The sequence below is a fragment of the Vidua chalybeata genome, chromosome 24, assembly GCF_026979565.1.
Source record: "Vidua chalybeata isolate OUT-0048 chromosome 24, bVidCha1 merged haplotype, whole genome shotgun sequence".
NCBI lineage: Eukaryota > Metazoa > Chordata > Aves > Passeriformes > Viduidae > Vidua > Vidua chalybeata.
The window spans coordinates 7069654-7095399 of NC_071553.1; the positions used below are offsets into that span (position 1 = coordinate 7069654).

The window sequence follows — 25746 nt, forward strand, 5'->3', positions numbered from 1 at the left end:
CTTACAGATGCTAACTCACTGCTGGTGAAGGAGGCTGACAGCAAAGGGAAGGTCAAACAAAGGATTTTAGTGGGTGATGATCAGAAACACACCCAAGTGGGGAGAAATGGCTGAATGCATGGTAAAAACTGTAGAACATCACCAAACCAACAGCTTCTGCCATTCCTAATAAATGGAGGAATAGCGTACTTTGCCAGTCAGTTCTACATGCAGAGGAGAGCTGGCCTGTGACACCTTAGCCAGGGTTTTATCCCAGCACAGACCATTCCCAGTCATTACATTTAGAGCTACAAAGCTGATCAAGAGACTGGAGCATCTCTCTTATGAGGAAAGGCTGAGAGAGCCGGGCCTGTTCATCCTCAAGAAGGGGCAACAAAGAGGGGAGCTCATCCATGTCTATAAATGTTTAAAGGAGGGCTGCCAAGAAGATGGACCAGGCTCTGCTTGGTGGTGCCCAACAAGAGGACAAGAGGCAATGGGCAGAAACTGATGCACAGGAAGTTCCACCTGAATATGAAGAAGAAGTTCTTTATATGTGAGTGGTGCAGCACTGGAACAGATTGTCCAGAGAGGGTGTGGAGTCTCTCTCACTGGAGATGATGAATGGTCTGTACACAATCCAGTGCCATGTGATCTGGTATGACCCCGGAAGCAGAGAGGTAGGACCAGATGACCCACTGTGGTCCCTTTCAACCTAACCCATTCTGTGATCTTTGATTCTGTAATTCAGTAGCAGTGGCTCTGCCACTGCAGCTCCCTGCCAGCGGTCTCCTGGTCCTGTCAGATTTGGTCCTCACTTCCCAAATAACTCAGTCCTGCTTGCCTCTTTCAGTCATGCACTTTACTGCATTTCTCCAGCCTTGCTTATTCTTCAAAGCATTAAGTTCTAGATCTAGACTTAAACACTCCATTACCACATTTAGGTTCTAAATCCAAAATGTAGACTTCAAACCCATGCTGTAATTCTGTACAACGTGACTGCGTGACTCTCCCTTCTCCTCCTTCTCCCAGTGTTTGACTGGGCCTTTATCCCCTCTTTGCATTCATTGGCATCAGCAGTGCTTGATCATATCATCTGCATCCCAGAGCAAGTAGCAGAGGGGTATTTGTGTAGGTTGCATCTTTATTCACATTGACAAGTGCTTTTAGTTCATCTTGTTAACTCTACCGCAGCATCCAACCACAGTTGGAGCAGGCATACGTGGAGCAATCTCTGTAGTTACTTTTTAAATTTACTCTGGAAGTTTTGATTCCTGTGGGTGAGGCACAGAGGAAACAGCAAAGAAGATGAAAAGTGCTTGAGAGTATATGACTGTATGTCCTGTAGATCCCTGCATGACACCTGCTCTCAGAAATTATTCCCCTTGTTTCAGAAGTGCCTTATTTGTTGTTCTCCTCCCCCCCTCCTTTTTTTTTTTTTTTTTTTTTTTTTTTTTTTTTGGCCAGCTTGAGGATAACTGAACACTGCTGTCATTGTACAAAGCGGTACAACACAGGTCAGGGGCAGACTCATCCCTTGCCCAAACTTTTAACCTGTTGGCAGTTGTTTGTGTTAAGCAAACAAACCAACCATTTTCTGTCAGTTTTTCCCATATTCTCTGTTGCAGGGTTACAGAGCTTCCTTCAACTGAGGTGTCTTTCATTTCATGAGTGTTAGTTTAAAAGGATTTGTGACGTTTCAGGTGCAAAATGATGTTGAATAGGCAGCTGGAAAATTGAGGCATACAGAGGATCTGTATTTACTGTCTGATTTACTGTAAAATCTTGGTTGAAACATCTAAAATTCCCAGTCCAGCACTCTTGCTGTTTACAGGATTACTGAGGAAACATTCAACACTGATCTCTGCTCTCTGGTGACCAGTGATAGTAGTACTGAAGGCACAACATGGAACTGTGTCAGAGGAGGTTTAATTTGGATATTGGGAAACAGTTCTTCTCCCCAGAGGGTGGATGGGCACTGAAAAGGTTCCTCAGGGCAGGGCAGTTGTCATGCCCCAAGGCTGCCAGAGCTCAAGGAGTGTTTGGACAACATTCTCAGGCACATGGTAGGATTTTGGGGTTGTCCTGTGCAGGGTCAGGAGTTGGACTTGATGATCATATTCTATGACTCTCTGATTCTATCATATGCAATGATCAGTAGTTCTGCATTGCTCAAGAATGGTTATTTATTTGTGAAAGAGGAGCAAAGAAGGTATTCCTGCTATTCCTGCTGGTACTGCCTCTCATTTACCTGCTGTGCTGATGTGTTTATGAAATACAGGCAGATTTATGGTGCAGCTTTGCATCGGTGAAGCATGCATTGATCCCCATCTACAACCTGCTGGGCTGATACATTCTCCTTTCCGAGGTGAGGAGCACAGACACCAGGGATTAGTCTGCCCAGGGTGACAAAGACTTCTCTTGAGGCTTGGGTTTATTGTCTAAGCTTTACAAAATTCCCTGGTAAGGTCTGGTTCCATGGCAGCTTCTGCTCCTGTACAAGTTAATTTATGACATGTTTCAAAGCTTGTCTCTTAGGGTCACACAATTTTTAAATAGACAGTCCTGGATATGTCTGTCAACAGAACAGAACAGCAAGTGCCTGGCTTTGAACCGCTCTTACTCAACTGTGATTTGTTTGTGCTTCCTCAGAGGCATGGGAGTTCCTGAATAATTTGTTACCCTGTGTTTGAGATGAGGGCTCTGTTAGGGAAGACCACTATGCCCACTGCTGCTTCCTGACAACTGGTTTTGTTTTCAGTTAATGCAGTGGAGTTAACCATCACTTGTTGGTTCTCCCAAAAGCTGTAACAACATTGTGGTCGGGTAGTGGTGTTATGAGACAGACAGCGCTCCTGTGTGCCCAGTCACCAGGAAAATAGGAAATAACACCCTTCTGCATGAACAAATGCCAGGTCTGTATCAGTGCAACTGGCTTTCATGTCATCCTTGCTGAGGATGAAGATGTTCTTATTTTGTGTTTGTGCATGTTGTGTGAGTATTTTGCCTCTGTGGCACAGCATTGCTGACCTACACGTCACACCAAGATTTGCATGGCAAGCACTGGGCATGAGGAAAAGGGCTTCAGAGGAGTCCAAACACAACACCACAATTCCTTTTCTAACCACTCTGAGAAAGTGTGTCTTCATGCTCTAATTAAACAGCAGTTTGACATGTTTTTGCTGTTTTGATTGCCTTTGAACTTTGGCAGTGTGATAAACAAGCTTTACTTCCTTTCCTACCAAAAGCTGTGCTGCCTTGAAACAGTTTATGTCCTTCATTCTGATGTGGCAGATCTTAGCATCCTCTTCTTGTGGCATTCTATGTGCGCTGATGCCAACAGCAGAGTGGACTGACAGCTACCACAGTGTGATGGGTAATGAACCAGGGATGCTGGAGCTCTGATGTTTCTTTGATGGCCCCTTTTAGCTCACTGAGAGCTCCAAACATTAATGATTTCTCAGCCCTCAGCAGGTCACCACTGGTGGGGGTGCAGGGCACGTTCCTTTCTGATCTTGTCCAAGGCTGTGCAGACACTTCATGTGTCTGGGATCTGTGATGAGTAATATGGAACAAGGAATGAAAGCAGGACAAACGGACTGAAACCGTCAGCCAGTTCCCAGGCAGCCTGTACATGTTTCAAAGTTTGTTCATGGAGAGCAGTAGAGCAGGTCCCATGGGGTGAGATGTACTTTGTGGGGTGGGCTATCCCAAAACCACTGTGTGCCCTAGGGGGGTTGCCCCATCCTCCAGCAGTGTTCAGCCCAGCAGAGGTGACAGTGGGGATGCCGGGGCTCCAAGAAGCCCTACAGGCTGTTGTGGGAATCCAGGGCAATCTGTGGCTGCCCTGGAAGGTCTGGGACCCTGGCAGGGGGTCAGGAGCGCCCTTGTACAGAGCCCTGAGAGACACTGTCTCTGATCTCTGTCCATGGAAAAGAGTTTTCAATCTTACAGGATGAATTACAAGCTCTGAGTGTTTGATATAAGTAGTAATTAGTGTGGCACGGGTGCAAAAGTAGAATTTTAGGATTCTAGGTAAGGGGTTCAAAGGAGGCAAGATGGGGGAAACTGGGCGTGCCTTGTCCTTTTTCTTCATGCCCTCCATGTTTCACTGTGGTGTTGGCATTTTCTATTGGTTTAGGCTGGGGACACACTGTTCAACATGGGTGATACACATCGCCATGTTATTGTAAATATAGCACACGTAGTTTCTAGTATATAATGTTTGTAACATCCCACTAAGGGGCAGAGCCCCACACGTTGTCCTGCAAGACAGACCTGCTGCAGGTCAGAGAAAAAATATTTTAGATAAGAAGAAATAAACAACCTTGAAAACCAGCACAGACGAATTACGACTCCTTCTTTGGCAGTGGGGCTGAAAGACAGAGACTTTACAATCTCGAGATCATCTAAATATCACAGATCCCGACAGGCTGTGGTCATTATCTGAGAGCAGTGCCACACATCTGGATCAGTCTGTGGCACCAAAGCATCCACATGCCAGGTGCTGAAGAGGAGATGGGGGATCAACAAGTAGTGCAGAGAAAATACATTTGGCAACACTGTTTTCTCTCTCTCAGAACACAGTGAGACTGGCAGGTAGACGTGCAGCTCCAGAAGAGAATTATCGTTCATGTAATGTACAATGAACCTGCCCAACTTACTGGCATCATAAAATTTGCAACAATTAGCCAGCTTGTTTTGGCTTTTAAGTTTATATGGAAGCATACTCTTAAAGACAACAGTACTTTCATTGCAGAACAGCAGTTTCATTGGCTTTTTTACTATTTTTATTAACTGGCATATCTCAGCATTTTTGGAGCTGCCCCCCATTTCAGGTGTGCAAATGCAGTGTACATTTCAATCCAAGGTTTGAAGTCTTGGCCAGTGAAAAGACTGAGCTGCAATTTCTTAAGGTGAGGGTAGGACAAACCTTCTGCTTAGGGGGAGGGGCAAACTTCCAACCCTTGAGCCAATAGGACACTCATCTATTCCTTGAGATGTTCACACTGTCTACACAGGACTCTGTATTCTCTGGAACATCTGGCAAAAGCTACCGACAGCAGCTCATAAATTACAGCTCATGCCTGATGTCACAATTCCCATGTGAAAAATTGAAGACTGGTTTTAAACAATTTGACAGTGTCCCTTTTAATGTCCAGTTCACAAGCACCACAAAGCTTTCGCCCTTCTTGCTTCCATTCTGCAAGCGTGAAATAAAATTTATCTCTGGTGATTTTTTCCGTGCCTGTTGGCAGGCGGCCCAATGTGCTCAAACAGCAGCGAACACGATGAGCTGAACCTGTGCTTGTAGCATTTGGTTAATGCCCCCAAAACAAGTGTGGATTACATTGTTTTACCCCAGCAAGCATAGTTTTATTTATAAGATTGGTGTTCTTCTGACTTTGGAAACATTCAAACATTCTTGCCTTTTTTTTTTTTTTTTTTTTGTAAAAGCCATAGACTAATAGGCCTTAATGGTAAACAAGTCTCTAAGAACTGGAAAATTTCTGGTTGCAGAAGTTACTGGTTTTTGTTATGAGCAGGTTTCTTAGTGGTTTCACTTGCTGCTATTTATCGTTGCAAAATTCAGTATTGAAATCTGATACTTCTAACACACTATGTTGTCTAGGCTGAGGTGAACACAGGGACACAGCAATGGGAACAAAAATCCATTGTTTTACAACTCAGCAAATATTCTTTAGGCTCTGCAGGCATCAGCTTCTTCACTTCCTCCTACAGAAAGGAAAGCAGTACTTCAGTCATACCTCTTTATTTGCAAACAATGGCAAGGTTATACTTTCTCAGGACTCAGGGGTTTTTTTGCAGCCCTGCTGCTCCTTATGGAATTCAGCTCACTGGGCACAGCTGGAGCCTTCAAGACACTCCTAAAACATTGTAGACATCACAAGAGATTTGCAGTGAAAATTCAGCCTCTGATTAAGAGAAAAAAAAAATTTGAGGACTGGGCAGTGAAATTTGCAATTTGAACCAGAAAGCTTTCAAATAATTAAATTCCAGCTTTTATAGCAGTGACACTGATTTTGAATGAACTTTCCCGTGGTTCATACTTTTTAGTGTTTCCTTTGTTCGGCAACTGCGCTGTGCTCCCAAATTCTGGGATGTACATGTCGCATACCTGGCGTGTAATCTGCACCTGGCATGAGTTAATTGCTATGCTGAGATCCTTGACTCACAGCTAAATAAACAGGCTCATGGGAAGAGAAAACCCACTGGATTTGTGTTTTACAGTTGAAAAAGTATCTGTATGTTTATATTTAAATTGTTCTGAGCTCTGCTTTGGCCTGAGGTTGTCAAGCTACTTTGAACCAACTGGTTCCAGTGGCAGTAGCCATGGGAATGCTGGGAATACAGAGGAGTGGTGTCTCCCCCTGTCAGGTTGTGCAGGCACTAAGTGCAAACATGAGAGCGGATTATGGACACCCCACCTCAGCTCTCACACCTATCTCAAACCCAGCTGCCAAGGGGGTCTCCTGGCTAAGGGGTGACCCTGGCTGAAGGTAAACTCTTCCTTAGGTGGGAGCTGACTGGGGGCTCTTAGCTGAGTAAGGCCCTGGCTGAGGGAAGCTCCTGTCTGAGGAGAGATCCTGACACAGATGCTGGGTGACAGGAGACCCTGCCTGGGATGGGCACTGACTGAGGAGCTTCTGGCTGAGGAGAGATCCTGCACGACGCAAGCCCCGCTGCAACCGGCGCTGGCTGGGGAACTCCTGGCTGAGGGGATACCCCGGCCTAGGCGGGCATTGCCTGAGGGGCTCTTTCCGGGCGAGGGGGCCACATCCGGAACGTGCCATAGCTCCTAGGGGGTCCCGGCGGGGCCGGGTCTAAGCCCCCTACATGGCTCGGCTCAGCCTGGCCCAGCACCCGCACGGCCTGTGACCGGCGGCGCCGCGCCAGGGCCGTGTCCAGGGGCGGCGGGGGCGTGTCAGGCCGGGAGGGGCGCGGCCAGTGAGGCAGGCAGGGCGCGGCGGAGACGGGAAGAGCGGAGCCTGGAGGGGTGGGCCTGCGAGGCGGGGCTGGGGCGGCAGTCGGGCGGCAGCCGCGGCCGGGGCGGGAGCGGCGGCAGCGCGGGGTGGGTAGCGTCGCCCCGTGTTGCGGCATGTCCAAGACGCTGCGGAAGAAGCGGCACTGGCTGAGCAAGGTGCAGGAGTGCGTGGTGTCCTGGGGCGGCCCAGCGGGCCCCGACCCCGATCTGCTGCGCGGCGGCGCCGAGCGCGGCGAGTTCCCGTATCTGGCGGGCCGGCTGCCCGCGGGCGGCGAGGGCTCGCCGGGCCCCGCGCTGCTCTCGGGCAAGGCGCCGGCGCCGGGGGACGTGCTGCTGGAGGTGAACGGTACCCCGGTGAGCGGCCTCACGCACCGCGACACGCTAGCCGTGGTGCGGCACTTCAGAGAACCCGTGCGCCTCAAGACCGTGCGCCCAGGTGAGCGCCCTCCGCCGCCGAGCTGGACCGAGGCCCTCCCGCCGCCGCCCAGCCGGCCGCGCGTAGGCCCGGACGCGCCGGCGCCCTGCGGGGCGGCGGGAGGGCCGCGGCGGGAAGCGGCGCCCGGAGGCAACCGGGCGGAATCCGGGGCGCGGGTGCCCCGCTGGGAAAGTTTCCGCGGGTTCGGGAAGGCGCCACTGCCGAGGGGGGTGATGCAAGGCGGGAGGCGGTCTCGCAGTGTCGGGGCGGCCCCGGGACGGTGCTCTCTCCCCAGTCCCGTCCCGGTGGCCTCTCCCCGCCCGGAATGCCCGGCTTCGCGCCGCCGCGATGCGGTGTTTGTGCGGGTGTGACCCTCGCGGGGCTCCGGGTGACTCGGTGGCCCCCGGAGGGTCTGGTGCCTGCGTCCTCCTCTCGGAGGCGCAGGAGGTGCTTTCCGTGGTGTTTATATAATCCGCTGCTTGCAGAGGTCGAGGGTGGGTGGGGAATGGCCGGGATGGAGCGCCGGAGTGCCATCGCTTCATCCTCTTGGTTTCCCACTTGGCAGAGATAAATACCCTGAGCACAAACTCCGGCTATTCTTTTTTCCACAGATTTGTATTATTTTTGAGTACATTTCAATTAACTAATGCTTGTGGTAAAATCATATTTATCAACGTGCCTGTTAAATGTCAAATTAATGCTGAATAGTGGCACTTGTAGCTGCATGAGTTAATTCATGCGGCTCTAGAGGTACCTATTGCTTTCTTGGTCAGGCAACCCAGATGTGAACCCGCTGCCTTATAAGAAGGTGTCTTGGGAAAAACTATCTTTCTCTGAATCCCAATGGATATCAGTATTTCTATGATTAGGGTCTATAATATTTCTCATAGTGCTTCTTTGCTGAACACTTGTCTTGTTCTTCTTTGGTAACTGCTGGGGGCTATTTGACTTCATGTAATATGTATTTTAAGTCGGGTTTACCCTGTTTGACCACTAATGGAAAGTCGTCTTCCATATAGAGACTGTGCTGTTCGTCCTGATTCATATAACTTGCTAAATTAAAGCAACAATCAAAAAAAAAGAAACAGACGCACATCTTAAAAGCACCTACAGAAGCCTGGTAGGTTTTGAAAAAGGTTTTATCTTAATTTACAAAATTGGAAGTCCTTTCTGAAGGGAGAAAATGGAAAAGAGCAAACAGCTGCAAGTTAGATGTGGACTAAGAGGATTTTAAAAAGAGGGACAAATTGTTTAAGACAGAAGATAATCTCTTTTTAAAAGAGAAAGCTTTTGGAAGATGAAACTATAGTTCATAGGGATTTCTTGTATTTCCTATGGAGGGAAATAGGAATATTCTTGTGCTGGGAATTTCTATAACAGCAATGTCAAACTGTCAAAACCGGCAGAAAATATTTAGAAGAAACTGTTGCAATTAGCAGTAGAAAATGGCAAGAGCTAGATGATGTTCATGAGGACTTCCAGGTATCAACAGTAGTGTGTTATCTGTTCCTTAAATTCTCGGTGGTGTGGAAGGGATAGGAGTGGGGAATATAGAGTACTGATAAGAAAAGGGTCCAGAAGATCAACGGAGGCTGGTTGGTGATTCCAGCAAGTTGATTAAAATTTGAGTTTTAGAAGAGAAGGAGAATATTGGCAATACCACTTAATGAGGAGAGTGGGCTGCTTTCACTGGCTGGTTTAATCAAATCCGAGTATTTTGGTGAGGTGGATTTTCAAGTAGGCTTTCAGTAAGGTATCACTGACTTGGATGAGGCTCTTGCTGAGTGAGCATGGTGTGGCAGTATAGCTGCCAAAATACAAGAGCGGAATTCTCCTGTGGCTTAGTAACTGGTTAAAACAGAGGAATGTTTTTCTCAACAGAAGAAAACTGCTGCTGGAGTCTTGTAAGGACCTGTGCTGTTTAGCATAGTCATCCAGAGCTTGTAAACCCAGTGCTGGTGAATTGTACAAAGAGAAGTAGCATTTTTGTGCTGATTTTATGTAACTTTTGGAACAGATCAAACCGAATCTTCAGAACCAGCAATTTTTCCCATACTGGAACAGATGTACCACATCAGATGATTTTTGTAGTCATTTTCTCTGTTAGATTTAGTGTCCTTGAATACAGTATTTTAAAGCATGCTGGTTTTTGGTTGTTTTTTGCAAGGCTGCCACAGCTGCTCAGTGGCAGTTTTCCAGTCAGGGTATATGTAATTAGGAAAGTTGTTGACAAGGCATTCTCTGTGAAGACCTGTGACTTTGAATTTGGCTTTCCTTTTGATCCAGAGCTATCCAAACCTGCCAAGTTTTGGAAGGCATCTGGGAAGGTACGTGGGACCATGTGGGTGGTTGAGGTGAAGGGAGCTGGTAGTCCCTGGTAGGCACATAATATGTCTGAATTCTCAAAGACCTGTAATTGTGTTACTGCATTTCAAGGTCCTGTGTTTCATGATTTTCCACAGTCAAAATTGAAACCATCATTTGAAAGGCATGGAGTGTTCTGCCAGCAGACCTTTTCTGTGCCCCATGGCTCTTCAGGCTTGGATGCTACTGGGACAGAAGTCTGAGGGAATCCAGTGTCAGGGGCTGACAGTGAGGGATTTGTCTCCTTGAATCTGAATTGTAGGGTGTTTTTAAGGTCTTGATGCTCACAGTCTGTCTGTGCATTTTAAAGGATGCGTTTGGTGCTCCATCTTCCAGGTGAAGTCTGTGCAGGTGGTCTAGTGACCTTGAGCAGCAGGATCTGAACTGCTTTAGTTCAAGTCATAATATAGTCACTCCCTGATTAAAGGCAGTAACAACTTTAGTTGACAGCAGTAAAATCTGTGATACTTCTTGCAAGCTCATAGAAAATTTAAAATGGAAACTTCAAAATGCTGTTTAGGCTTGTTTAATAAGACGCTTGAAGGATATGAATGTTAATTTGAATGCCATCTGTTAACTGCACATCACAAACGATGGACCATTTTGTTGATTAAGAAATTTGTCCTTCCCATTCTTGTCCTGTCTTTATTACAGAATTACAAAATCAACTAGGTTGGAAAAGACCTTTGAGATCGTCAAGTCCAACCTATGACCTAACAGCATCTTGTCAACCAATGCCATGGCACCAAGTGCCACTTCCAGTCTTTCTTTATACACCTCCAGGGACAGTGACTCCACCACCTCCTTGGGCAGCCCATTCCAGTGCCCAATCACCTGTTCTGTGAAGTTCTTCCTAATGTCCTACCTGATTAGCTGAGGAAGAAGAACAAGACCACTGTGCCAGGGCTGAATATCGTGTTCCACGTGAGGATGGTCTCAGGTGTGTGCAGACTAGCCAGAAAATCCACAGGTCCATTATCGATAGGGATTGACTCAGCATAGTCTGTGGAAGGCCAGTGTTGCGTATTCTGCCAGTGGCACTTGGGACTGATGCTGGGATCTAAGCTGTCTAAATAAAACTTAAGTTCTAGATGAACTTTGAGATGATAACCGTACCTCTGTTTATGTGTAGTTCATCATCATCATCTTGTTTAGATGAGCAAGGCAGCCATACAGAGAGCTAGGGCAGCTTGTCCAGTGGGATATCTGTATGGATGTGCACACAAGCTGCCAGGGGCCAGCTCATCCTAATGAGTCCGTTTGTATTTTAGCCATGCTTGGGTAGTGCTGGTTTTCAGCTAATTGCCTGCTTACATGCATTCAAACAACGGCTGTTGTGTGCTCAAGGACCTTCCCTGTCTGGCGTTATTTGGATTAGGGCATTAGCCTTGTAACTGGCTAGTGCTGCTGCAGGATCTTCTATTTCCATTAGAGAAATAGAATGTTCTTGTCATATCCATGGTATTTGAGTGCTAAGTTCATCCTCTGTAGGATAAACTACTTTCCTTCCAGTACCTGAAAGGAACCTACAAGAAAGATGGATGTTTTTGGAAGCACAAGTCGTGATAAGACAAAAGGGAATGGATTCAAACTGTAAGAGAATAGGTTTAGATCAGATATCAGGAAAAAATTCTTTACTGTGAAGCTGGTGAGGCATTGAAACAAGTTGTCCAGAGACACTGTGGCTGTCCCATCCCTGGAAGTGTTTAAGGCCAGGTTGGACAGAGCTTGGAGAAATGTGGTTTAGGCATAGAACTTTGATGGTCTTTAAGGTCCCTTCCAACCCAAACCAGCCTGTGATTCTGTGATTGCATAAAATCTATGGTTGCATGCATATTCAAGGACCCTGAGCAACCTGATCCAGGGGTGGTATCGCTGGCCATGGTGGCAGGATTGAAGCTGAATGGTCTTTAAGGTCCCTTAAAACCTAAAACCATTTTAGGATGGTGATTCTGTGATGATTCAGAATTGGGCAGAAAGATGTTTGTATGTGCAAATGGGATTGCTAAAATACTCATCAGTACAACCCCGAGTGCCTTCTTTCTTCACAGCAGCATGGTAACCAACATACACCAAAACTAGACTGGAGACTTAAAGTAAGAAAAACTACTGGTATCTACAAGTTCCTCTTTCTGCAGGCTGAATTACCAGATACTATGTAGGAAGGAATGTGTTCTCCTTCCAGATTAAGGAGCTTTGATGAATTCGGCTACTCTGTGTCAATTACTATCGTTTCATGGACGCTAAGAGGATGTGGGAGGAAATGGACAGAGTCTTACGGCTCTTCCACTTGAGAAATATTTCCAGAGCACATAGTTTGGTCCCTTGGTTTTGGAGTGAATGCACGTTGGCTCCATTGTGTCGAAACTGATCTTTAATCAAAAAATGCAGCGAGATGTAAAAGGATGAAAAGTGTTCTTCGGACTTTTTTTTCAGTGCTTCTGAAGCTGTTAAACTGTGATTTCCTATAGATTTGTTTCAGGGTCTCTGTTCAATTGTGGCTGGAGCTCTTCCTCCAGCTGGTTTATTTATTTTGTGTCTCCAGTCAGGATTGCCTGGCCTCTGGTGAGTGTCAGTTTGTGCTTTGAATTTTTTTTTTTTTTCCCCCCCCCAGTAGAACACGTGGAGGACATCCCAGCTCATACTGACAGAACTGATGTGATCTTTTTCCAGTCCTTAATGCAGTTTCCAATAGGTTCAGTACACCCCAGTCCAAAGCAGATGTGTGTTGCTGCTCTGCGTGCACTCAACCGTTGTCTGCAGTTTTGTGATGTGACACCTCTAAGTGCCTCAGATCTATTGCTTTATTTGAATTACAGAACATTAGTGCAGAGGATGAGAGGATTGAGAGGTGGATGTACTCATACCAAACTGATTTTTTTTTTTAAGTCTCAGGCCTTACCTTCCCAAAGAGCTTTCCTGACGCTTACAAGAAGACAACTTAGTGCTGGATCCATTTTTTCACATGACTATGATGAATCCCTAATGCCTGGATCCCTAATGCCTCTATTACTAGCAGGAATTAATGGGAATGTTATGACTTGGTTTGTGCATGGTGGGGGGTCCTTTTGCTGAAGCAGAATGAATGAAATTGGTGATAAATCCAGCGACTTAGAGCAGGATTCAGCCCTTGAGACACAATATTTGAAGCCAAGTATCTGAGGTTCATTTACATTTCCTCTTGTGCTTGAGGTAGGCACAAAGCCTCCATGTGGGGGTAAACATTTGCATGTGTAGCAATTAAGGCAGAGAGGAGGGCGAGCCACACTCCCTGACGGTTTTCACAAAATTGGATGAATTCTAAAGGTGCCATGTTGAAACAGAGATCAGAGTACATAGACTAGGATAATTTTGTCTCTCAGAGGAAAGGCATTACCCTAATTCTGTGTTTCTGTGGAAGCTGGCAGTGGTCTAGCTCTACGATGGAAGAGAGGAATGTGTTACTCAGGAAGCCTGAGGAGCTGTGCATTCAGCTCAGGTCCCACAGCCCTTGGTGGGTGTTGAGTAGAGGCTACTGAGTGCTGCTGTGGGAAACTGCCCTCCCTGCTTGAGAGGAACCGACCCGTTCTGGACTGCAGAGGAAAGGTTGAACCATTTGATCATGCTACGAGAAGCCCAAAGCATATAGGTCTGCTGTAATGAATGGAGGTATCCCAGTTTCATCAAATGATGCTGTCTTGAAAAAGAAAACTGAAGGGGAAGTGCTTTCTGCTGGAGGCTGTCTCTCTAAAACTGTCCTCTATCAGTTTTGGCGCTGCCCTGCACAAAAAGCTTGCACCTTAAATGTATGGATGCAGAGGACTGTTAAGCTCTAATACCACTGGGTATTTGGACGTTCATGTAATTTATAATCTTGCTTCTAATATTCCTCTTTATATAAATGTACTCTTGACCAAGACCTTATTGCCTTTCCCTTTCACATACTTCCTTGTTTAAATTTTACTGCGATGAGTGCTGTGGTAATGATTGCACCAGCGATGCCCTCTAATGATTCTGCTCTTTCTTGGTGTGGTCATTTCAGATGATAAGGAGGCCTCATGTGGCTTTTGCGACTAATTTATGCTTTTTTGTTCCCTTCAGGAGAACAGTTTTCTTCTCTGTTTCAATCCTTGATGTCTCTTAGGAGAGACCCTGTAGGATAGTTTATTTATCTGGAACTGGTGGTGGGGCACAGGGTGCTGTCTGTGTTCTCTAAACCCACCTCTTCCAGTCCCCTGTTTTAGGGGAATCAGATTTTCACTGGGACTGTACAGTCAAGCACTTGTATTCCAGATATTCCTGGAAAGAACTTTCCTTGTGTGGGTAGACAGTTTCAATTGAAATTCTTCCACATATGTTTATGTTGGGTTTTTACTAGCCCCCACCAACCTTAGGTGTTCATGCCAGCAGAGATCTTGCATAAAATCCCTCAAGAGTAATTTTGCTGCTGCTCTGCAATGGCAGGAGGTTTTTTTTTTTTTTAATCTGTGAATGAAGTCAAGAATGAACTAAAGATGAACCTTTATTAGAAGTCATGATTTCAACAGCAGATTTCATCTCAATGACTTTTGTCTAGGTATGACTCTTCAGTTCTTGTCTGGATTTAATGAAGTGCTACTCAGTTGTAGAAAATGGCCGTGGTTTATCTCAGAAGATACAATATCCTTAATTTTTTCAAGGAAGTTTCATTTTGCTTTGATAAAACAAAGTCACTTTGAAACTAAACTGTCTTCTTGAAAACTTCCTAAAGTAAGCAAGTGATGCTCATATAACTTGCTCTGCACTATGCTCTTTTATTATTGAAGCATGTGCTTTTAGTTATTTTTCAGCTGCAAAACTTAAAGAATCTTAAAATGTGACGAGGATTGTACATTCAAATTCACAGGTGAAAAAAATTACTCTAGTTTTCATTATTGCTGTATTTGAAGATCTTTAAATTCATTCTTCTGGTTCTTGTTTTTAATTCACAATGCTTCCTTTTAAGAAATATCTTCTTGTGTTCATGGGCTGTTAGTTAAATTGCTTCTTGTTTCCTGAATGGGAACAATTTTCTTCTTCAAAGCAACCATATTCTTGAGAATATTAGATTTGAATTAAAAAAAATAGGAGCTCTTTGTATTTATGAGTCAATTCCTTATGTAGTTCTGCTGAACAGGTGAGAGGAAAAATGCAATAGGAAGATTGCAGACTTGTGTTGATCTGCTACATCATCACAAAAATAAGAATTACTAGCCATTTGTCATCTCTGACGTTAATTGGTGTTTGAATTTGTGTTAAATTGATCTTTTTTAGGCCCTCTGTGGGTCACAATGGAAATGGGATCTTCTCCCAGGTGCTATTTCAGCAGAAGCTGGGTAACATGGCTTCCAGTCTGATTAGCTTTAAAAGCAGGAGCAAGTACTTTAGGTGGAAAGGGCAGTGTCTTAGGAAGAGTGTTTGTCTAGGAGACACTAAAGGCGCTAATGGTAACAAGAGGGTTGTAAAACCTGTGTAAAGCTGTCCCCAGTCGTTTAAGGTGCAGATACAAGTAGTTACACACAGCCATGTTCTGCCATTAGTCCAGGTGCAGCTTTCAATATGAAACTCAATCACAGCAAGGTTTTGTTCAGGCTTATATCACTGTGCTTACGCAATCTGTTAAAGTAATGGTTTTGTGTGGAAATGTGTTTCTGTTTGCAAAGCACAGCCAGGTTGTTAGTTGTAACTCTGAGAGGAAGCTCTTAAAGTATGTTCTCAGGGCTACGTTTAAAAAAGCTTGCTTAAAGCTACTTTTTAATATGTATGATTCTCAAGCCTGTAATTTTTTATGAATTGATGATTGTTCTCAGTTGAATGCAACTTCTTCAAATTGAAAATCCCTAGTGTGTTTACTATCCATCCTATATCATTCTTCGCTTGCTGAATAGTGTAGTTCATATAACTTGATCCATTGTAAGTTATTTTCTTGAGATACCGTTAAAAAGTGAAATAATTTGAGTTCTGGATTGTTGTGTCTCTTCAGTTACTTGTAAAAAAAAAAAAAAAAGTAAAGCTTGAATTGTAGTTCTGTCAGATCATGGTGCACTTGAATGGTGGTTTTTACTGTGTTCTACTAAAGTGCTGTTTCATTATTACCTTTGGTAATAAATGCAATCAGCCTGGCAGCCAGTGACTGATGAATATGGATTGGGAGTGCTGTATAAATATCAGCAGTATTCTGGATTTTGGAGTCTGGAAATGCATTTTCCATCAAAATGGTAATGAGGTATTCTTTCGAAAAGATGGTAGAGGCAATTAACAAGGTTAATGTGATTGTGTGAATTGTCAGTTAGTATTTCTCTTCTTACATCCAGTGCAATCGGAGCTAGTGAAGATGAAATCCAGACTAGTTTGCTCTGATGTGAGAGCCTAACAAAATCTGACTACAGCCACAGTTGTAGTAGTACAAAACTGTGTTGGTTTGGTAAGGCTGGGACTATCCAGGACTGTCTCTGGCACTGGTGGGAGAAGCTGGAACCATCACGGCCCTCTCAGCCGTCCTCCAGCCAAGGTGGGAGCAGGGCACAGTGGCATAAACACCAGTGTTGTGTTTAGGTGGAAGAAACATGAAAAAATTTCTCTTTCATGTTGATGAAAGAACAGATGAGAGAAAAAATTCTCTCTGAGGCAACTGCTTAATTACTGTTGGATACAGTGAGGTAGTTTATTAAATTAAGTTGTTAGTGGAAGTACTGTTAGGCTAGAAAGTGTTTTTTCCTCTGGAGCAGTAACTTTCAACTTGTTTGTCTGAATTTTCCAGTGTCACCAAGTTTTGTGTGGCAAACCTAAGCCTGCTTGAAATCGGTCTGCTTCATTAACACCGTGGGCGTCACTTGGGGCATCTCAGTCTTCAGTGGCCTCAAGCTGGGACCCACTGCTGCAGGGTGTCTGACAGTGCTTGCGGCTTCAGTGGAATGACCAAAAACATTGGTCAGAAAGAAATTTAAAATATGGGGTTTAAGGTATTTAAGTAGGTCTTAGATTATTTGCAAATATCTCTATCTTAGTTCATGAAATCAGGCAACTGGGTGAATCCAAATAATTAAATGAGTTTTAATTCTTGGCATTCAAAGAAAAAAAATTACCTGATTTGGTTTTAAGTATAAGGAACATAGTCTTGTAAGTCACTGAGAATTAAATTCCTGTGGTGCTTAAGACTGTTAGTAAAAGTTATAAAGAAATAGACAAAGCAGCAGATAGGCAACTTTGTGCTTTTCTTTGTGTGATGTTTTTCACAAAGTTAACTTAAAGATAAGAAGATGAAGTATATATTTGAGCATGGTCTAGTGGAAGGTGTCCCTGCCCATGGCAGGGGGTGGAGCTGGATAAGCTTTAAGGTCCCTTCTGACCCAAACACTTTTGGGATTCTATGATGTGATCTTTAGATGACCGGGTGGTTTGCTGTCTAGTTTAGTAATCCCTGTAAAAGTATCGTGTCTCTTCAGTAGTTGCTGTAGTTAGTCAAACTTTAGGAAAAAGCATGCATGTTTTGGGTGTGCGCTGTGGGTTCTGGACACGCAACATCTATTGGGGAGGGATGTTCAGCATTACAGCTTAGTGAGTCTGGGCAGGAAAATCACTCTCTTAAAAACTAATTGAAGCACAAAGCAGAAGTGCCTGTTTTCATATAAGATTTCCTTTTCCCTGCAGGAGTTTTTGGAAGATCACAGCAAAAGTGTAACTGAAGCAGAAGTGAGGGCCATGTGCTGTGTCTGGCACGTTTCTGGTGTTTGTGCAGCTGGTTTTGCCTACTAGCTTTGTCCTGCAGCTGAGTATAGAGGTGCATGTATGTAACTTACTTCTTCTTTTGCTGACGTTATTAAAAACCAAAGCATAAACCCATTGATAAATTATTTGAACTTGGTGTAAGTCGATATGCTGATTAAGTACTTCCCTCCTCTAAGTGATTTCTATGAAAAATCTATGAAATGTTTCTATGATTTTAATTCTATGGATTTAAAAATTATTTTGACACAATTTTTTTCCCAAATTGACAACAATAACACCCAAACCACTTAAGCCATCCCCCTCTTTGAGATGTCATTGCCTGGAGATGCAACTTTGCTTTGTTTATACACCAGGTTTGCCATGACCTTGTTGCAGCAAAAAGCAGCAGAGTGTGCTGGTACTAGTCATTAAATGCAAGAGGATTAACATCCAGTTTATTTCCTCTAAAACCACAGAACTATCAGGAAATAACTAAGCCTTAAAGTTTTAGGTTTGTAGAAATTATTTCCTCCTAATGCATGTACTTGGGGTGGGGGGCAGTGGAGGAATTTCACAATCCTGTTATGTAAAAGAGAGGCAGAGTCCTGGGAATTATGTTTAATGGCTTGTTTCATCCTTTATTGCTCTAAAGAATTCCTCAAAAATCATCTGACCAAAAGTAGCAGGGAAGTATTTTTACCTGTGTTTGCTGCAACTATTATCTCCCAGTAATTTCACTAATCTTCTTTTCAGTGAGATTAGATTGGAAATGCTTTGGTGCAGGGAGGACTTGTTTGTGAAAATTGCTTGGTGCTGTGGGTGCCATCGAGGGAAAGTACCAGTAAGTAATCAAATGTGGCATTCCAGTGCTAAGGAATGTATTGCGAGATGTAGTGACTTGGCTTGCCTTCTAGTTGAAAATGCTTCCTTGGAAGATGATGTTTGGAACGTGAACTTCAATGAGTTGTATTTGGCATATTAAAAAAAATACTCATTACATAAGTTTGACAGCAAAATTGCTGTGCTTTTCTTTCATAATGAATGTTGGTCCCTGTTTAAAAAAAAAAAAAAAAAAAAAAAAAAATTGTTCTAACCCAGACTATGCTGTGATGATTCTATGATTCTATGACTTAAGATCTGACATATTCAGATGCCACTTATGCGTGTACTTTTTGTTTTACATGGCAATAATATGCCATATATACAACTAAAGTATTTTTTAAATGTATTCCCTGCTAGATAAGGTATGAACTGTGGATGGGTGTGTGCAGCTGGGGTTTAAACCATGCAGAACAGCTGAGGTAATAGCTTGTGCTGTGTCTTCTTATACATTTTGAAAAAGGCAAATAGTTATGTCCCTGACACACCTGGGTACTATTATTAAACCCTCTTTAGTGGTTTATTTACAGGCAGCAGGAAAGCAGTTTTACTCAATCCAGGGCCTGAAGTATTGGTCGTGTTGTGGAATTATGGACTACGCAACTTAGAGTCAAGTTGCAGGCTTTCCTCTCTGCCCTAGTTACTCACTGGAAAAAAAACTAATCCTGTGGATTTTATTTCCCTCTCTGTAGGGCAGCAGTGAGTAATTACTTTTCTGTGGTGAAGGTAGAGATGCTGGAAAAGTTTAATTAATGCTCATTAGGAGAAGTACCTAAAGGAATTCATTAGGGCAGGACTCGTAATGTTCATCAGAATAGCAAATAAATGCAGTGAAATGAATGTTATTTACACTGTACTGTGTGGTATATTTTTCTGTTCTGCAAAATGTTTCAGAATATGTGGGTCCTCCATACCCAAGGATGTCTTTTAACCCCTTTAAAGTGTCCAGATTCAAAATGAAGTTTGGGTTTATAGCATAAATCTCTTAAATCTCCTGTCACTTTGTTGGTATGGAATTGAGGAATTTAGCAGAAAAGTTACATATGTTGGCTCAGCCGTAAGGTACCACACCGGGAATGCGTTACTGTGACTTCATTTGGATGACTGAATGGCCTTATTCATTTAAATAGTTCATGTTATCTTTCCGCCATAGTAAATAGCTTGCAGAAGGTGTTTGAGAGTGTAGTGACAACTTGTTTTGTGCCCCAGGGCCCCTCTGTAGTGCCAACAGGAGTGCAGAAATAACATCACCTGTAAGCTGACGTGCAGGTTTGGGTGTCTTGAGTTGGAAATAACCTTGAACTTCCCTCCCAGAGCAGCCCAGAGAGCAGGTGAGATGCCCTGTGGCCACAGCTCAGGTTGGCCTTTGGTGTCTCCCCATTGGTGGATGTTGGTCAGATCTGGTGGGTTCAGGGTCTGCCCTGGGTTTATTTAAACTCAAGTTGTGGTTTGAACCTGAAGCTACAACTGTTTGTAAATCAGAGGTATTTTTATTGCTGAAACAATGTTCTTAGCACATTTTTTAAAACTTAAGTTATTTGCACAGCTCTTCATTTCCAGCTGTTAGCTCTCTGACACTGGAGCTGGCACCTGCCTCGTAAAGAAGCCTTGGAAGCATTCATGTTGCTCCAGCAATTCCTTATCTGAAATACTGAGAATTGGAACTCTGTGGATACTGGAAAACTGTTACCATGCTGTGATATGCATAGCTTTAATAGATTTTGCAACAGTCAGATTTTAGCACAAATTATGTAACAAAATACAGGTGAGACAGGTGTATCTGGTACGAAGCAGGAGGTTATTTACTTTCTCTGGCCTTTGCAGAGGGAGGGAACCTGAAATGAGGGAGCATGAAAACTGTTGTGTAGATGAGCCCCTATTTAAACTGTGGTGTTAGACACTGCTTAAAATGGAGTTATTTTTATCAGACATTGGCAGCCGGTCGGGGGCAGTGGAGGATGGGATCTTCGGGGTATTCATTAACCTTTTCATCTGCCTGTATTTGTACACAAGTGCAGGTAGCGTGTCCACAGGGAAGTTGCAAAGTATTCAGAACTACCAATTGTTCTCTCAGTGAAAAGTATACTAAAAATAGGATAGTCTTCCATTCAGACATCAAACCCGATCTCTAATGTGAAGTGTCATGCTGTAGGAATAGTAAAAAAGCTTTTACATGAGGAAGTTCTTTCTGTGAGCTGTTTCTTACAGTGAGTGAAATGCAGCAAAAAGAAAAAGGACTCGAGTCACTTTCTGCTTTATTGAATTACCTTTGTGTGGGAGAAAATTTGTTTGAAATACTTATTTATTGCCTTTTGGCAAATACGTAAGATTTTTTTCTATTTGAACTATGTTCTTAAGAGGTCTGCTGCTCTTCCTGGTGTGGGGCTGCAGAGATGCTGGATATTAAGGAAACGGCAAAGACAGAAACAGTGTTTTCAAAAAAACCACCCAGTTCTTTGGCAGAACTTGGTGTTATCTAAAGAATTTGAAATTGGAACACAAGAACTGTGTGCTCACTTCAGACTGCAGTGATCTGAAAAGATTCGGCATTCGTTGTTACCTGGCAGTCTGTTTTAAATGCCGAATGCAAGGCTTTTCTCAAATTCTAAATGCAAAGTGCAAGGCTTTTCTTATTTAATGAATAAGCGGAGATAAAAATAAAATCTGCTTTTTGATGTAACAATGTACATCTGGTTCAAAAGAAGAAAATTTGAGCAATGCCTGCAAACTTAGCTGGACCTCAGTGCTGTGGCAAATTATGTTGAGGAGCAGAGGATATTTGGAATTTTGCTGTGCAAAGACTATTCTTAACCTGCATGTGGGACTTGCACTGTTATTTTTTAGAGTAACAAATGATGCAGTTGGCCCTCTTCAGTCACAACCAGCTGGCACCCTAAACCTCCCGGGTGCCCTGTGCTGGGCAGGTGAGGATGTGCTGCACACACAGCACAGCCTTGGCTTCACCTGATTGCTCTGACAGTGTCTCTGGGAAAGCCTCATTAAGTCTCTTAATAAGAATTTAAACTGGCAGGTAAAGACAAGCTAATCTCTGTTTCATCCCATAATTTATTTGAACAGCAAGATGTCTGTTTCCTTTTCTTTGCTGTTGCCGTAGAGCTGACAATGGGGACTGAACAATGAATTTGGGAATTTAAATGGATTTATTTAGTAACAATCAAGTGCTCGCTATGTAATTGCTGACTGATTCTGACTCGATGTGAAGAGTAAAATTGGGAAGGATCTTGACTACGTTCCAGTCGCAGTTTTGTGAGGTGATTAATGTGGTTAGGACAGGTGCCTGCTGTCAGATTTGCCCAATGTAATTCTTACGCTTATAGGTGCAGGATGGGTTTTCATCACCTAGCTGAATGTTTTATTACATTGGTCAGTTGATATATAACATATACTGGTATTCAGACAAAAATGTAACCTTTTAAAACTCTTGCCTTCAGGTTCATGTGTGTCCTGGAAGTGAGGAGAAAAAGGAGTGTTTTGAAAAGAACCATCTACTGTGGGTAACAAGCTCTGTGCTCTAGTGATCGTGGAGCATTTGAGAGAGATTACTGCAGAACCTACATGGTCAGATAAGGATGATAGGAAAGGAATGATGCAATAAATATAGGAACAAAGTCTGTGCTGTTAGTTTGGGTGTTCCTTTTGGGGTGCACAGCCATAGCTGCCTTCTGGTTGATTGCAAACTGTGAACAGAAATTGGATTTGGCTTTGCCTTCGAAGCTGTCTCTTTATTTGAAGTGCTTTCTTACAAGGATTCCATTTCTGTGTCGGTCTTGAATTTTGTGAGCTCTTTAAGGAAATATAAATTACTCCAGCCTTTGGAGACAGCTCCATACAGACACTGGTTGGTGAGTTTCCCTAGTGGAATGCACTGCAGTCTGAATGCATTGAAACTTCTGTTATTGTAACTGAGGACTCCTTCTGTCTCATGACCTAGACAACATTATTATTTTGCTTACAACATTCACCTTGTGCCAAACATGGTTGTGCAAACATTAAGTTATAGAATTGCAGAATTGTTAAGGGTGGAAAAGACCTTTAAGGTCACCAAGTGCAGCCATCAACCAGCACCACAAAACCATGTCCTCAAGTGCTAAATCAACGTGTTTTTTAAACACCTCCAGGGCTGTTCAGCAGTTCCCTGGACAGTCTTAATTGAAACAACATAACTGGTGCAAATTAATCACTGAATTTAATGGCATATCAACCAGACAGTTGTTCGCAGACATCTGCTGGGGAGCAATTGTTTGCTGCCCTGTTCTCTAGACTTTGATTCTTGTTCACTGCTGAAATGTTTATTTTGTCATTTATTGTACTTGGAGAAGGGCTAGTAGTTATCTTTGAAGCTGGCCACGAGTGATTGTACTATTTGTACCCTGACCATAGCCATGGCCCTGCCAGATTTTCTAAAATCAGATGGTTTAGGTTTTTGAAGTATGTTTGTACATGGCTTATGCTGAAAATCATAGAGTGAAAATGAGGTTACTGAGGATTTGTTGCCCATGCTCTTTTTCTTTGCTTTGAGTAGTTCTAGTTTATTGTATAGTGTAGTGGAAGAGGTTTGCTCTGAAGTTAAAAATAATTGGAAATACAGCTGTGGTGTTCCCCATGTGGAATGACCTCTCCATAGGTGAGGAAATACTAACACATGCCAGCTAGAGCTGAATCCGTTATACAATTGACTACTGAAAGAGCAAGGTTTCTTTTAATGTTCAGTAAATTCCAATTATGAAAATCAAATTTATCCCTTTAATGAATAGGCTATTTGCTCATTTTTAATCTGCCAATCTCTTGAATGCAGGTGTTCTGAACACTTGATTGCAGAAGTATTTCTTGGAAGAAGATCATCATATTGCTGTTATATTGGGGTGGTTGTGTGCATGGCCAGGAGCTGGACTTCATGATCCTTGTTGGTCTTTTCCAGCTCAGGATAATCTATGATTCTGTGAGTTGGTTATTAATATGAAGGTTTATGTTTTAATAGCTGTTGGTTACCAGCTTCTTTTTCCACATACTGACATCCTCTGTTGAGACACTTCTGTTGCTAACTACAGATAGGTAAGAAAAAGAAATGCTGAGAAACAGATATTGCAAGACCAAGTACCCAGCTGTGTGCTAACAAAATGAATCTCATGGTGATTAGTTAACAGTTCCTTGGCAGAGGCATATGTAAAACAGTAAACACAGCATGCGGAAATAATAATATTAATTTAGGGAAAAAAAAGAACAAATTTCTGAACATTAAACACTGGCAGCATCAGTTCAACCACCTGTGTTCCTGAAGAGGTGACTGTATTGTGGTAAGTCACACCAAGGTCAGTCTAGCTGATTTTAGAACTGGTTTTAGACATGTTTTTCTGCAAACTGGTGATGGGGAAGTGCATGGATTTTCAACTTAAATGCTGCATCAGTAATGAGGAGGAGTCTGTTGGCTTCAGCTGGCTGGGTTTGTTAGGAATTCCAATGACTGTGCCAAACAGTGAGGTGAGCACCTCTGGCAGAGTAGTGAATGAGCTGTGGCTGTCAGTAGGATCCTGCACCACTCCCAGACATGTTTTGGAGCTCATCAGTCAGCGCCTCTGGTGCATTTGTGCCAGGTTGGCTGCTGTGACCTGGGTTCCTGCAGGGAGGGGCTGTGATGGGATGTGCCGACACTGCCTGGGTAAGTCCAGCATGCTTGTACTTTATCATAGCAGGGGTTCCCGTTGGGTAATAATTAGCATTGACTCCATGATTGCAGAAGGCTGATCAATCGCTTTATTGTACTATACTATATTACACTATACTAAAAACTATACTACTACTATACCATATAAAAACCCGTGACCCTTACAGACAGTCCCGACACAGTGTGGCTCCAGTTGGTCAAATAAAATCAAAACACCATCATCAGAGTCCAATTAAGAAATCCTTCTTCGATAAACAATCTCCATAACACATTCCACATGTACCAAACAACAGATGCAGCAAATTAAGATAAAAATTGTTTCTCATTCTTTTCTCTGAGCTTTCTCACAGCTTCTCACAGCTTCCCAGGAAAATCCTGGGAGAGCTATCTCTCTCTCTGTTCAGAGGATATGTGATTACCACAGTACTTCACTAGAAAGCAGCTGGATCTCAGAGGCTGAGCAGTGCCTCTGTTGCTGGCATTCAGCTCCTCACATGTGTACTCCTTGGAGAAAGCACTCTTTCATAGTTAATTGAAAATCCTGAGCTCCATAACTAAAAATAAGTCTAATTAAATGAATAGTGATGAAATAATAGGGTATCTTGTGCAAGCAGAAAGAGAAATTCCCTTAATTTTTAATTATGTGATGATTAACTGAACATGTAGGGAAATGGTCTTCTCTTACTTCAACAACAGCCTGTGATAAAGATTGTAAACAGAAGCTTCCCTGAAAAATTGGATTATAATAGAATTGGAGTTCATGCAGTGACACCAGAGGGATTCATGGGTGTGATAGATCATAGTGGATCAACGTCTCTGCTCTCTGTGGGATGCTGCACTGCACACTGGTGTGCCCCTGGCACTTGGCTGTTGCAGCAGGCTGAGTAAAGCATCCCTTGGTGTAGAATTGCCGTGTGAACTGTGTGAGTCAGGCACTGACATTAGTCATGGCTGGTGCACATCTGGAGTTCCAGTGATTTCACTGACTGCCCATGTTGTGCAGTGAGCACTGTGGGGGGGTTGTTTTCCAATTGAACTGTGAGATGTCTCTAATCAATACTGCTGTGACACAGCACTTCTATGGGTTTGATCAGAGGAGTGCTGACCTGGCGCGTAGATCTTGGTGATTCCGGGTTCCTGAGAGTCCTTCAGAGTGTGGTGAGTCACAGCAGTGCAGTCTGCAGCCTGAAGCATCAGCTGTCCCTTGGGAATGCTGCAGCCCACTCTGCAGCACTGCTGGGATTTCCCAGGCTCCTTGGAAAGCCCGTTTCAGGAAGCTCTTAATTCCTTTATAAAGGTTGCATAATGACTCGTGTTTGTCGGAGCAGGAATTGCTCCTTTACCCTTGTGCTCAGGGGGCCTCTCTGGTGGTGGGACCTTGGGGGGGGGTCTCATGGGAAAGTGGCATTGAGGAGCCACTAAAATGCCCTTGGGTGACATTCCTATATGGGAATGATCTAAGAGGTACTATACTTGCAGGCAGTGCAAAGCAGCGATGTTCAGGATGGGGCTGATATTTAAAAGCCCAGTTTGCTGTTGTGTAAATTAGTTTATAGGTCCAGCTGCGACAGTCGACGCACTGCTGCTCGCTGACACAGCTAGAGGACACCTCTGCTGAGAACATTTTCTGTTTTCCATAGTGGATGGTCACCCCACAGGTTTGTCTGCTCAAAGGAGAACAGGCATGCAGTATCTTTGTCAATAGAGTATCTTTTT

General features: G+C 43.6%; 1 protein-coding gene and 1 long non-coding RNA gene across 3 annotated transcripts in view; both read left to right on the forward strand.

Annotated features, from left to right (window-relative positions):
- Positions 1–7097: 7097 nt before the first annotated feature.
- The window catches only part of MAGI3 (membrane associated guanylate kinase, WW and PDZ domain containing 3), a 59394-nt gene continuing 40745 nt past the window's right edge, over positions 7098–25746 (forward strand). For both annotated transcript variants that reach the window (XM_053963953.1, XM_053963954.1), the window contains exon 1: positions 7098–7421. In XM_053963953.1, the coding sequence (XP_053819928.1) occupies positions 7100–7421 (322 nt within the window). In that variant the 5' untranslated portion in view covers positions 7098–7099. The remainder of the gene's footprint in view (positions 7422–25746) is intronic.
- On the forward strand, positions 17849–21979 carry LOC128799489 (uncharacterized). Its single transcript, XR_008434738.1, has 3 exons — positions 17849–17979; positions 18222–18309; positions 21800–21979. It is a non-coding gene; the product is annotated as an uncharacterized LOC128799489 (long non-coding RNA).